The 15,107-nt window shown below is 38.5% G+C and overlaps 1 protein-coding gene across 4 annotated transcripts in view; it reads right to left on the reverse strand.

The window, feature by feature from the left end:
* Positions 1-15,107, reverse strand: part of UGGT1 (UDP-glucose glycoprotein glucosyltransferase 1) — a 105,200-nt gene that overhangs the window by 56,595 nt on the left and 33,498 nt on the right. For all 4 annotated transcript variants that reach the window (XM_072960774.1, XM_072960773.1, XM_072960775.1 and 1 more), the window contains 6 exons: positions 12,137-12,228; positions 10,196-10,346; positions 8,074-8,193; positions 6,890-6,975; positions 3,305-3,440; positions 1,231-1,362 (listed from right to left, as the gene is read on the reverse strand). In XM_072960774.1, coding sequence (XP_072816875.1) covers positions 1,231-1,362; positions 3,305-3,440; positions 6,890-6,975; positions 8,074-8,193; positions 10,196-10,346; positions 12,137-12,228 — 717 coding nt within the window. The remainder of the gene's footprint in view (positions 1-1,230; positions 1,363-3,304; positions 3,441-6,889; positions 6,976-8,073; positions 8,194-10,195; positions 10,347-12,136; positions 12,229-15,107) is intronic.

Raw genomic sequence — 15,107 nt, forward strand, 5'->3', positions numbered from 1 at the left:
ATGGATGAAGAAGATGTGCAATATACACACACAACAGAATACTACTCAGCCATAAAAATGATGAAATCTTGCCATTTGTGACAACATGGATGGACCCTGAGTGTATTATGCTAAGTGAAATAAAAAGACTAATAAATAAACAAACAAAAGCAAAACAAATGAACAACTCAAACCAAACAAAAACAAACACACAGACAGAGAAGACAGTTGTGGACACCGGGAGCAGGGAAACACATGAAGGAGACCAACTGTACAGTGATGGATGGAAACTCAATTTTTGATGGTGAGCAAGTTGCAGGGAATATGGACATAGAAATACAATGCTACATACATGAAACTTACATAATGTTACAAATCAATGTTACTTCAATAAAACAGGAAGGAAGGAAGGAAACGAAAACAACTTGAATGACTAGAAAAACAAAAAGGAGAAAGGCTAAAAACAACTGGTGCCCAATTAAGTGTGGGTAAGACTTGGGAGGGATATTACACATCCAGGATTCTGTAGTCTGATATAAGAGAAATTATAAACACATTACCAGTATGGTTTCTAATGGAATGATAGTTCGGATCTCCAAACAGCAGAACCAATAGCCTGTCCTTCATTTGAAAAAAAGTTGGTAAATAAATATACTTCCATTGTTTTAAATTAAAACGTTTCAGAAATGTATTTGCTTCCCTTGCCTTCACATTTACTTTCAATAAACTGACCACCTCATTCCTGCTTACAATAAAAGGTCCTTTCCTGTGCTTACAGTCTCACAAGAAACACTATTATCTTTAAATAAAAATGTTTAAAAATTTCCCTGTCTTTATTATCACATGTTGCCATTCTGTTTACTACATTTCTTACTACATCCCCATCTTTAGCCTAAACAACTAGATACAAGGCACACATTAAGCCAGACACTCTATCCCGACAAGCATACATCATATACTCCCCGTGATTTTACCCAGAACATGTATCACACAAGCACCACCACTGCATTGTAAAAACAAAGTTTTTCCATTTTAATAGTTCACAGGCCAGCTAAAAATCAATGATATTGTCACACAATTGAAATATAAACTATATTTGCAAAGACAGAAAAGTGATTTGGTTTCTAAACTTTTAAATGCCAAGTACCTAGATACTTTACCACCATCACCTTTATTGACAAAAACCCTCAAAAAGGGGAGGCAAGGAAAGTACCATGTTGCAGCCAATGTCAAGTGCCAAAGAAGTCTTACCTTCCGATTCTGATCATAAGCAGAATCAATCCCCAAAATGCTATTCACTTCCACGTAGGGATATTTCTTCTCCAGGACGCTGACTACGTGTTCAACTTTCACTTTTTCTCCGGTCCTTACTTTGTTATATATCTGAAGAAAGAAAAACCGGGTAACCGACTACACTTTGAAATCCAAATTTCAGAGTATTTATTATAAAAATTTCAGAATGTAGAGGAAAACATAGCTATTTCTCTTAAAAAAGCAAATGGGCTATATCAACAATTCTCTCTTCCAGGTACTTCCTTATGCCTTCTTATGTTAGAAACTACATATTCTGAAAATGACTCAGTTCATACATTAAGTCTTAAATGCAAAAATGTGTTATTTTTTCAAAATCTGAATACCTATAAGTAATCCTTGAAATAAGACCTCATGTCCATGACGTTTAAGGGGAAAAACATTTCAAAATATGTATGGCACAATCCCTGTTTTTAAAAAGCAGACATAAAACAAATAATACAACTGTGTCTGTATATGTACGATTAAGTACCTGGAAGGATACAAGGCAAGCTTTTAAACAGTGGCAGCCTTTATGGAGCAGGAGTAAGGAGGGAGAGACAGAGATTTTAAACTGACACACTTTAATATTATTAAAAAAAATTGTTTGCAATGAACATAATTCTTTTTACTTTTGCGATTAAAAATAAATAAAAAGGAGTGAAACTCACTATCCCTTCCTTCATACATGTAGTTATGAGGGGAAAAAAAACTTTCAAAAGCAGACTAATTATCCTCAACGATGTCTTCTGAACTTATTTCGTTCTCCAAGCCCTTCTGCTCACTGCGGTCCACAATCATTTCCCACAGAGATCACAGCAACAGCTCATCGACTCGTATCTGTGCCACTTTCTTTATTCTTCATCAGCTCCATCTCCAAGCATCAGAATGAGGTTTTTAACTGGAGTTTGACTCTGCAATCTGGACACCTGTTATCCAGCCCAGTGGCCTCAAAGACCAGGTTTCCATCTCCACTCTGTCTCACAATGCTCCACTCAACTCACACGAACAACTTGGAATCACCACCTCTGATCTGTAGCCATTGTTCAGCTGACTCCTGTTCTTCCTGCACTCAGCTGGGACAACTTCCCACGCCACAAAAACACCCAGGGCCAGCCCCAGTGGAGCGAGCTCCCAGGGCTGCTAGAGCCCCTGTGCTCCCCACACGGTACTGAACCATCTGAGTGATGGTGTCGCCCACCGGATTCTACAGTCTTTGAGGATGGGGGAAAATGTATCCCGAGCAGCTTCTCTGTATCCCGAGCAGCCAGTATGGCCCTGGCAAATGCCGAGTCTTTAACAGAAGTTGGCCAAATAAATCAACGAACATTCTAACTAATAAAAAAATGCACCAGACTGAATCTCTGAACAATAAACATGACAAACATCATAAACAGCACGTTTACAGGTAAAAGCGGTGACAATCAATTACTTTAAAGATGTGTTTTCAATAATTAACACTACCCCGTAAACAAAAGAACTATTAGTTATAAAGTTTTTTATACTCAAAAATAGAAAGAAAAAACAAAAAACAGGGAGAGTTCTCTGTCTGAACTTGACCAAGTATCTTGAATATATATGTAAATGTCAGGGTACTTCAGACTTTCCAGTTAAAACAGAGAAAACAGACAATAGGGATTTTATGACTTGACTATTAAACTGATTCCTAATGAAATATCATGCTGGTCTCAAAAGGAGGAAAAAAAAACATTCTTTTAAGCAAGTAGAGAACATCACATTTAGCAAAAGGCATTAATTAGTGATTTCACATCACCAAAAGGTAGAAGACTAAGATACATTAATGTATTAGTATTTAAGGAATTAGGATCTAAGGAATCTTAGTTAAAATCACAGCCATCTATTAGTAACATTGGTGTATCAATAAAGGCAACTCCAGAAATAGAAAACGTGTAAAGTTTGTGTAAATAATTTACCTTTTTCTCTTTACAAAAATTTAGAATCCCCTTACCACATACTGTTTCTTAAAGTAAGTTAGATTCTAAAAAATTATTCGTCATGTTGAATGAAAACATACATGCGTCAGAGTCTGGAAGGCATGATAATCATCCACCTCCTGGGCAACATAATTATATGCTCTCAGAACAGCCACTCCAGCATCCTGCATCCCATCAACATCTTCAGAGTCATTAACCACAAAGATTAAACCAAGTCTGGAGGAGACAGGGAAGGGCAAAAAGAAGAAGAAGAAACATCTCAAAGAATGCAACCAGTTAAAAAAGGAAAGGCATCCTTGTACCCCCACCCCCCAGAAATACTACAGCTAACAGAAGAAGGCTATCCTCTCTTCAAAGACACAGCTCATGCCATACTGGAACATGGCTGGCAAAGACATTCATCACTCACAAAACAAAAAAGCAGGTTCCCAAAGGCGGCTCAGACCTTTTTCACTGTGGAAGCAAGCTGTTTCCACATCATGAAACGAGGCTGTGACTAACATGAAGGGTGTTGCTATAATTTTAGATGGAGATTTTACTCTGTTTTTAAACAAGAATTCGGGGAACTGAACATTTTCAGAATGTGAAAATATATAGAAAACGAGGGATTTGGAGATTTAATATCAGCAATATGAGCTTCATAGGTCACTGGAAGGCATAAAAATATTTACTACTGTCCTCAAACAAAAAGCTACAATCAAAGTTAAAGTTTACCACATTTTAAAACTTAAAGGAATAAACAGTGAGACACTATTACACCTCTACAGACGGGCCAAAAAAATCCTGCACTGGCCATTGTAGAGGCCACTAGCCTCCACACTGAAGCAGAAGCAGTGGAGGGAGGACAGTCTTTTTAACAAACGGTGCTGGAACGACTGGACATCCACCTGCAAAATAATGAATCCAGACAGAGATCTTACACCCTCACAAAAACTAACTCAAAATGGGTCACAGACATAAATGTAAAACACAAATTGTAAAATTCACAGGAAATAACAGGAGAAAATTAAGTGATCTTCAGTTTGACAATGACTCATTAGATCTAACTTTAGATGACCCACAACAAAAAGAATTGATAAAGTGGATTTCATTTAAATTAAGAACTTCGGCTCTGAGAAAGAAACTGTTAAGAGAATGAAAACAAGCCACAGGCTAGCAGAAAATCTGTGCAAAACACCTGTCTGATACAGGACTGATGTGCGAAATATACAAAGAACTCTTAAAACTAACAAAAAAAGTTTAAAATGGGCAAAAGAACTGAACAATCACTTCCCCAAATAAGACATACAGCTGGCAAATAAGCTCAACTTAAAAGATGCTCAGCATCCTATGTCATTAGGGAATTTCAAATTAAAACCATAGTGAGATACCACTACGCATGTATTAGAACAGCTAAAATCCAAAACTCGGACACCACCAAATTCTGGAGAGGATGTGGAGTGCTAAGAACTCTCACTGCTGGTAAAAACGTAAATGGTACAACCACTTGGAACACGGTGTGGTGGTTTCACGAAAAACTAAACATGGTTTTACCGTAAGATAAAGCAGCCCTACTTCTCAGGATTCACTCAAATGAGCCGAAAACACATCCAAACAAAAACCTGAATACCGATGTCTGTAGCAGCTTTATTCATAACTGCACTAACTTGGAAGCAAAGACGTCTGTTAACAGGAAAACAGATTTAAAAAACTACAGTACATCCATATAATGGAATATTATTCAGTGATAAAAAGAAATGAGCTATCAAGCCACAAAAAGGCATGGACAATGCCTAAAAGCCTACTCCTAAGTGAAAGAAGCCAATCTAAAAATGTTACAAACATCATGATTCTGGAGAAGACAAAACTATGGAGACAACAAGGTCAGTGGTTGCCAGGGCCTGGGAGAGAGGGACCAAAATGGAGCAAAGGGGGTTTTTAGGGCAGTGAAACTCACCTGCATGACGCTACAGTGGGGAAAGGTCATTATTCATTTGTCAAAACCCACAGAGTGTACAACAAAAACAATGAACCCTAATGTAGACTAGGGACTTCAGTTAATAATAATGTTATCAATACCAGTTAATTAATCAACACTGTTCTAAAAAATACAAAGTCAATTTTTTTAAGTACAGCCTAAAAATAGGAGAAGAAAATATAAACATATATCAAACATTACACCCTAGAATGTGTGTATACATGGATGAGGTGGTGAGAGAGTCTCTTTTTAGATGAAAATTGTCTTTGTTTTTTTTTAAATCCCACTTATGACAGAAATGATACAAGTAAGCTCCAGGCAGAAATGACCTAAATATTATTCTAATGAAAATAAATTACGGGCTAGCACCTAATTATCTCCTCACAAAGTAATTCCCTTTCCCAAGTATTCAATTTCTAGAAAGGACATCAGAGTTTCCTGTTAGCTAGACCTCAAAACTCAGACTTCTGAATTCTCAGATTTGTCCCCTCGTCTCCTCAGGGCCTGGTGACAGCTGAGCATATAGCACATCACCTCAAACTAAGGAAACCAGCAGCTGGTCTGCCCCGGGTCTTCCCGCCAATTGTCCACAACACGTCTCTTCACTGCCTATGAGTTGAGTGTCTTCTTCTCACCTGCCTTTGCAATCTGAAGACCACATTCCCTCTCTCTGTCCCTCAGTGCAACTCAGTAAGTATTTAATTAGTGCCCACTGCATACTTCTTCTGTGTTCTTGTACTTCTCTTGTAATCAAAACATAGAACTGGCTATAATTCAGTAGTTTATTCATCTATCCAACCAGGGAGTACTCATGTGTTAAATTAAAAATGTAATTAAACTCAAAATCTCTGCTCTTCCATCAATGAAAACTCATCATTTTCTTCAAAGCCTATCTTAAATCCAACTTTGCCATGAAATCTTTGCCCTTCCCAAATATCTGCCCATAATCTTTTGTTTCCTGAAATTCTAAAGCACTTATAACTAGTAGGACATAACCTAGCACTTGATCAAATATCTTACTGGAAGTACACACAGTATTTTTTTCCAAGAAGGTAGAAATGTGGCTTATACACCACTCACAGCACTTAGCTCAGTGCTGAGTGCAGAACACACAACTGTTAGCTGAACAGTTCTTTTCTTCTTTGTTTTCATGTTTCCTAAGAATTCAAGTTACCAGAGACTACATTATTCAGAATGTAAGTGAGAATGTCTTAATCTTTATATGTAAATCCTTGAAACACTGTTCTTAAAAGGCACCGTGGAACCCCAGCCATTCCAGTACCCTGTTGGCAGACTTGGTAACACAAGTGACATACATGTGTCTGTGTGCATCACAAAAAGCTGTATAAACATCTGGACAGTCTAACAAAAGTTCTTGGCAAAGGTCCTCATCTCTCCTGAAAGTGGAAGTAGGCTCTGTGACGTGGATGCTTACCTAGGAGGGCTCCCTTTCGCTGGGAGCAAGATGAGACCACGTGCTATTTTTAAACAGGCTATTTGTTAATAATTCAACAGTGGTAAGATTCTATTCCTTGAGAATCAAATTCTCTATCCCAAAAGATACTGGTTTCATACCAAGCAAAGATAAAACTGCTATTAATGATCCCCACTATTAATTATCCTATAATTCAGCAGCACCAGAGCCGCTCTTTAGACAAACACAACCTCAGCTAAATGAGACGGACCGTCAAATCAATACCGCCATTACCTTAGTGGTATATGATTACTGAGGAACATCTCAGCTGTGTTCATCAGCTCTGCAGTGCTCTCATGGGCAGGGTCAACTAGGAAAACCTGCAGGGGAAGAAAAAGGAAAACATGAAATCACATTTACTAACATGTCACCGGGCCAATAAAAATGACTTCTTCTTTATACTTGCAGGCCACCTTCTTTCAGCCACTTTTGATCCACACAGGAAAGGAGTTACATAGCACCTACCCTCCCTTTGTGTTGAAAGAACGTGGAACCGAAAGGCTCAGTGATCTTCCCCTGGTCTTATGCTAATAGCGTGGGCTTGTATCCAGGTGGCTAACACCTAGTCTTTACTCAAGTTCTACTAACCCTCCCGCCTTAGAAAATGGAGATTAGCTTCTTGTGTACTCATTTCAAAGGACCTCTGAATTAAGAATTCACTTAGAACCCAATTTTTAGACCACAATACTAGCTGTCATGTATTAAGCTCTCCTGATATGCTTTAAAAAATAATTATTTCATCTAATTTTATTTAGTCAAAATTATCATTTAATAAATTATCTTTCGGTAAGCGAAAAAGAAACTGAAATTTTGACTGGGAAGGAAAAGAGTAGTTTCAAGAGTGAGGGAAGTCAAGAGGACCGTTTCCCTTGCATGTTTTGAGGAGGCCAACCTCGGCCCTCACCTGCACCTGTCTCTTCAGGAGCTGCATGAGGGAAGGGAAAGAAATGAGGAAATGGGAAAAGACAGCCAACCAAGAATCTTCCTCCTCTATCTCTCCAAAGCAGTGAAATAAGGAATAAAAAGTAGGAGCTGACAGCAAGACTTATTTAAGGGAATAAATTGAACCATTAAGTTTTACAGATTAAGATATTCAAGAAAAACGGTAGCAACATACTCATCTTCTGAGGAGAAAAGAACCTTCTTAAAACTCAAACAACACAGCCTGAACCTTCAGGTTAAGGATGAGAAGCACTCCTTATATGCTGACATCTTTCTAGCTGTACAAACGATCCGCACATTTCCAAGTCCTTTCAGTTTTAGGATGGGGCTAGACAACGGGCACATTTAGCAGTGGTAGTGGTGGGAGAAGCAGCTGGGGAAGGAGAGAAGTGAACATTCGCGATATGACAGGATGGGCGGGGACAAGGCACAGGAGAAACAGAGATCATGGCCAGGCAATGTGGAGTTTTACTCACCATGTTATGCAAGTTCTTCCTGATCTGGCGGATAACACCGGGAAACGTGGGGCGAAGTAACTCCTGTAGACTAGAAGGCCATGAATTATAGCGGCTGTCAACCTCCAGGTTGTTGATCCACTAAGAAAAATGAACACAAACCCATGCATACACTTTAGTCACTACCAGTGAAATCTGCAGAGGCAACAATAAGATTTTAAATTATTTTAAGAGGAATTACACGGGAAAAGACCATTTTCAAAAATACAAAGATTAAACAGAAAAATGAGTGACTAAAACACAAGCCACAGAATTGAGAAGGCAGTTGCAACCTACAATATCAATTCAGGACTAATGTCAAGAATATCTATAGAAATCTAACATATCAATAAAAAAGGCGAGCAACATACGAGAAACGGAAATGAGTCAAGAACATGAATAAGAACTTTACAGAGAAAATTCAAATGGGCAGTTAACACAGAAAGATGTATGCCTTCATTAGTAATTCAAGAAATATAAATTAAAGCCACAATGAAATTTCACACTCATTAAACTGAAAAAATATTTTAAGTTTGTCAATATCCAATCACAGGCAAAAACAGAGAGCAATGGGAACGCTCACCCAATTCTGGGGTCTGGAAAGGTCACTTTAGAGAAGATGACCTAATAAAGCTGATGCCTTTATTACTATTCTACCACTAGTACTCCAGCTCCAGGTATCTACCCCAAATAAATTCTCACACGTATGCAGGAAGAGAGGGGTACAAAAAGGCCAAAACAGCATGGCTTGTAACAGCAAAAAATTAGATACAACTTAATATCCGCAAGGAAAGCAATGGATAAATAGTATGTAACATTTGCACAGAAAGAGCAGGGTGGGAAGATATTCATGTATTACCTTGCTCAGGTGGATATAGAGTATTTCTGGAAAGGTATACAAGGAATTGATAATGCCTGTTGCTTCTGGGGAGAAAAACTAGACATCTGGGTGAAGAGTCTTTACAACAAATACTCTTTCGCATGTCTTAAATTTTAAACTGTGAATTTATAAAAGATACTTAGAAAAATAAGTTAAAATATAAAACACGGTAATGATAAACTTGACCTATATGTATCAACCTACTGAGTCTTGAAAAAACTGTTGAGTAAATGAAAAAAAATTGATGAAGGTTACTAACATGGCATTTTTCAAAATTTTAAAGGATACAATAGGGAAGAAAATGATCTAGTAAGGGACAGGAGGGAAACATGCCAACCTCAGAAGAGGAATTACTGCAGGGAGAAGAGGGGCGGGACTGGGAAGGGATATAAGGAAGGCTTTGGCTGAAACATTTTTTCTTCCAAGACAACAGACCTGACACAAAATGATTAAATGTTAACATTTAGTAAATATGCTGATGGGTCACATGGCTGTCAATTACATTCATCTCTTTACTCTTTGTAACTAAAAAACATTTTAACAGGAAAACAAATGGCATAACAGTATTAATCAAAGTAACAGTTATACCATCAAATGAGAACTCAAATCGTTATCTCTACAGTCTATATTATTTCTCTCTCAAAAAAAATCCCTCAAATAAATGCAGCACAGACACCAAGAAAAGGGGACTAGAGAGCTGAGGGGGTGACAAGCATGTCTCCATCAATGATCTCACCTTCACCACCACTGCCCGAGACTGCCCACGACTCCCCCCGCTTCTTTCACAGATGAGGAGACAGAGGCCCAGATACATCACAGAGCAGATACTAATCTTTATAAATCCTTCAATATAAAATATCAAAGTCGTTAAAGAAGTTTATCAGCTAAAAATTGATGTCTGTAAACAAAATCACATAAGACTTGGGAGCAACTGAGAAAATATAAGCCAAATACTTTCCCAGGAGATGCTCAGCTGAATCCTAGAGGGATTTTAAAAGGCGGGAAAATCACTGTCTTAAGCACATTAAGCAGAATAGCTCAACTTTCTGGAGCATTTAAGAGCCTACTTTGTTATATACACATAGTCCCATATAAGCAGTTGTAAATCTTTGATGCCAACAAAAGAGACGATAGGGACAACTTACTTCTCACAAAAGACAAATGAGAAAACCACAGTAACAAACATGGCCAGAATGCCCCGTAGACACGCCCAGGGACACCTACCGAAATGGCAGGGCTCCTGATGTCCACGGCATAGTCGGCCTCAGAGGGCTGGATGTTCAGCTTCAAAACGTTATGCAGGGAAAGGCCTTCTATTCCCAGTCTGTGCAGACCCTCCATGACCCGAGCTTCATTCCTCAGTGTATCAAACAGACTGAAAAAAAAAAAAGACAAAAAAACAGGTATTTAGTAGAAAAAGCTTTAAAAAAAATTCTCATCATGAAAAAAATACACCAGTTCAAACTCAACGTCCTACCAAAGTAGTTGAGAAGTCAAAAAAGGGAGCTCTTCCCCTGCTTCATTTTCTCCAAGTATGTAGAACAAAGCAGGTAGGACTTGCTTCATGGTTCATGTTTATTTATATTTATCAACGTATACATTGCTTATAGAAATCATCTCTAAATAAGGTAAGCAAATAGCAAAACATCCTTCTTTCTTATGAGTAAGGTATATTCCATTACATATATATGTTGCATCTTCTTTATCCATTCATCTCCTGGGGTGCACTCAGGATGCTTCCATATCTTGGCAATTATAAATAATGTTGCTGTTAATAGCAGGGTGTATATATCTTTCTGAATTAATTCTTCTGTTGTGGTTGGCTTTATTCCTTTAATAACTATGTAAGTTTAAAAAGATAAAGCTCTAATCTATTCTTAGAAACAATAAACAGTACATATACGTCAATTAAAAAATATGTGTAGTATATTGTGTATATGTATTTACATGCAATATATTGTATATGTGCAGTCAAATTGTAACAATTCTACCTAATAAAACTAAAAACTGAAAGGAGGAAGGAAGGAAAGAAAGAAAGAGCGAGTTATGGCAACTTAAAAAAAAAAGAAATCATCTCTGAATAAAAACACACAACTTGAGAATGAAATAACCCTAAGTCTGGATTTTATGTTGCATGTTTTTAAAAATACTAATTCCTCTGAATATTTCTTACAACTGCACATATGAACCTACAATTATCTGAAATTAGCTTATTAAAAAACCCCAGAACACACTTGATAATATATGTTAATATGTGCTTTAATATCAGTATCAATTTACACAGGCACACACATGTACGATCACAGAAAAAAGGTCTGGAGGAATTCCTACCCAAGTTAGAGGTATGCTGGGTGAGGAACAAGAAATAAGAAGATGAAATGAAGACTTTACTTTTTAGTTCCTTTATCTCTGTATTATTTAAAACTGTTTACAATAAGCAACTACACAGTTTGTGATACTACAGAAAATTAAAGAGATATATACTTTTTAATAAAAATACAGGCAATCTTTTAATGTGTCATTTACTAATTTTTTACTAGCTCTGTAAAGCAATATGTGGACATAAAAGCTTAATTAAAATAATTAATTTGAAAAATATCATACTCTGGAAGCTACTTCTTCTGAAGCCTAGGCAATAGCTACTTTTTTATGATTACGAAGCCACAGTGTCAACTGTATCAATTTTAATTTCAAGGATAAAATCTGAATTCTACCTGTCCATTACACCCACCCCTAAAAATTCATGAGGACAATTTACAGCAATTTAATCCTGAACCACATTTTAACAGAAAAAGACAGTTATTTATATAACATATGTAAGACAAAACCCCTCTGAGAAACAACAGAGGCCACATTTTGAATGAACTTACATCACATTGTCCCAGAAGCCAAAGACCCTGCTCTTTTCTGTTCCCATTGTTGACAGGAAAACTATGGCTCTACAAGGAAATCCTCAAAAGACACATGGGCCTTAGAAGTCCAAGGCTTCAGATAAAATGGCACCTATCATGTGCTCAGAACACAGGCACATATACACATACACCCTAGGCCTGGGACGTCATCAGGCTTTGCAACTAACTACATCAAGGAGGAACCAGTCTGAACACATCACCAGGGGCCACAGGTTGTAAAAACTTTTCAGAGAATGAAAGATGTCACCCATACCTGAATATATCCTGTGTCTCTAAATCAATGTGAAGTCCATTGATGAACAGGGCTGACTCTCCAGGCTGTAATCCTAAAGTTCCTTTGAAATACTGAAACATCAAAAATTTATTAAGAAGCAGGAAGAGAATGTTCAACAACAATTTCCATGTTCGGGGCTTTATTCTATGTACAAATGTTGACATCCTCTTATTTACTATGGGAAACTTCAGGCTGGGTTAAGATTTCCTTTAATGGACCCTCACAGACTGTTCTTAGCACTTACTACACCGGGATGAAACTGCTGGTCTACGTGGCTTACCCCTCACCCCTCTTCCTCCCTCCTTCCCTTCTTCCAATGATGATTAATACCACTGCTTCCTACAACGTCAGGGGGAAGGAGGGTACTAATTAAGCCAAGTGCTGAGGGTCACTTGTCTGTTAGCCTTCCCTGTCTGTGATGCCAGCCAAGGCTGCGCCAGCAGCCATTAACAGCTGAGCCTTCTTGATAAAGTCCAGGGATCTGCTCTAAAAGAGTTTCAAAACCCCACGCCTCCCTTAAACCCTTAAACCTTCAAACAAAGGCCCACCAAGAAACTGTGAGTTGCTGCGGTGAGGACAGCACTTACATGCAGCCTAGTTCTCCGAGACCTGACCTCTGTGGGGCCCTCCAACTCCTGCTCCCTGCGACGACGGAGCATACGTGACTGCAGCCCGCGCAGCCCTCAGACCCGCCTGACCCATCAGAAACATCATTTTGGGGCCATATTGTAGCTTCTGTTGATTTATATCCCCTCCATTCAATTCCTCTTCCTCTCCAAGGAAACTGGGGCTGCTATTCACATATCTGACACCACACAGTAGGCGAAGGAAGAAGAGGATCAGATCCCACGGACAGAACTTGATCCATTAACTCTCCCAGGGCTGGAGGAGAGGGGCAGGGACCACTGAGCTCCCTTTGCTCCCTAGCAGTCAGGGGACCAAGAGGAATGAACTCTAAGATCTAGCACTGTATGGGACAAACACAAACAAAACAAAACAATGTGGAAGCCATGGCTTTTGCATCTTTGCCCTGCAAGGATTAAATGGCAAGCAAGGTAAGGGAAGAACACAAGAGCTCAATCAATGAGGATCAGAATTTCTTGCATGGGAAAGAAAATCTTCATGTCCACTCGCTCCCAGGATGCAAATACAGCACCCTGCGACTGGGAGAAAGACTGACGCTGGCCTGGTAAACATAGCGCAGACCTATTTCTAGATCTGGATGCTGGCAACACAGGTGGGTTCCCTTTGTGAAAATGCATCACACTAAAGATGCAGGATTTGTGCACATCTTTGTATGTGCCTTATGTTTTTGTATTTTATACTTCATTAAAATATTTTACTCAAAAAAAAAAAGTAGAAGTAGAAGAACCCATGAAGTACCAAAATACAGCCTGTGTAATTTAATATTTTATCATCAGTGGAGGGGAAAAAGCCCTAAAATTAAGGTCATATTTGATACTGTTATTCTGGGAATTTAAAATTAAGTAAATAGAAATGGTCAATAAGGTTTCTTCAGTTTAGTAAATATCTGAGGTACATCTGGATTACTTATTCCTTGGATCTATTTAATTAACTAATATACATAAAGATTAAGAAAATCTGGGGTAGAGAGTAGACTGAACACAAGCATTTCTTCTTTTTTCCACTCCTGAAACTCCCTTGCAATGCCATTTTTTTTTTAAAGGGCCTCTTTTAAAGTTGTAAGTCTGAGGGAAGGGTATAGCTCAAATGGCAGAGCACATGCTTAGCATGAATGAGGTCCTGGGTTCAATCCCCAGTACCTCCTCCAAATATAAACAAATAAGTAAATCCAATTACCTCCCCCTCATAAAACAAAACAAAATGCAAAAATAAATAAATTTATAAATCCACAATGACGAAGAGAACAGGAAAGAAAAAGGGCAACTTATTGTGGAAGCTGGAAAGGAGATGTGGGAGGAGCAGACGTCCCAGCAACCCTGAGAAAGCCAGATGCTAGGCTGACAGTGGGAAAAGCCAACAAGAACCCCAAGTGGCCTTGTGGAGCTCCCCCAAAAGGCTCAGAGCTGGCAGCACGAAGAACACATGCATGAAGAGGTAATTAACAGGCAAAAAAAATGGCTCTGATAGAATATCTTTTCAAGATGAGAGCCCCCAGACTCCCCTGCTGATTTCATGCAGGCAGATGACTGCAGTCATGACTCCCTCTGCTCCACAAAAGTGGGGCTCATTCCCTGGAAAGAGGAAAACAGAAAATCTGGGAACTATGTGAAATGAAACACAACTGAGGGCAGGGATCCCACACTGAATACAGGGGACTGAGTGGAAGTTACCAAATGCTCTTCCCCTCTGGCCTTCCACAATCCTGCTGGCCAGACCTCACCCTCCAGGCAGAAGATCAGAAGATCCTTTTCTGGAGACCAAACAGCTCAAGAGGGAAGGTTTAAAGATTCTGCCATTGGAGTTCCCTAGGAAACGGCCAGAACTCCACAGCCTACAGTCAAAAAAGCTACACCGTTAGGGCTTCCAATCAGCTTTTTATTGCCTCACTCCTCAATATGAGCGGTTTGCCACGGACCATCAGACATCTAAGGAGTATCTAACATTAAAGACAAGAGAACAAGACAAAAAGAAAGGCAACTTAAGAGGCAACAGACCATGCAGAGAGAAGGAATCATGCTCATAAAACACTGATATCTTCAGAAAGATAAGAGAATACTATAAAAAGAAGAATCCGAGAATAACAATAACTCTTGTAAGTTAAAAATTTGACAACTAAAGAAAAAAACTCAACAAATGAACTGAAAATCCTTCCCAGAAAGTTTAAAAATAAAAGACAAAAGAACTAGAAAATAGAAAAGAAGAGATTTTTAATTAGGCCAGACTAGTCAAGGAGGTATAACATCTTAAAAATAAGCAGAGTTCTAGGAAAACAGAAACCAAAGGGAAGAAATGCAAAGAAATAATT

This window comes from Vicugna pacos, chromosome 5 (assembly GCF_048564905.1).
Source record: "Vicugna pacos chromosome 5, VicPac4, whole genome shotgun sequence".
Classification (NCBI taxonomy): Eukaryota; Metazoa; Chordata; class Mammalia; order Artiodactyla; family Camelidae; genus Vicugna; species Vicugna pacos.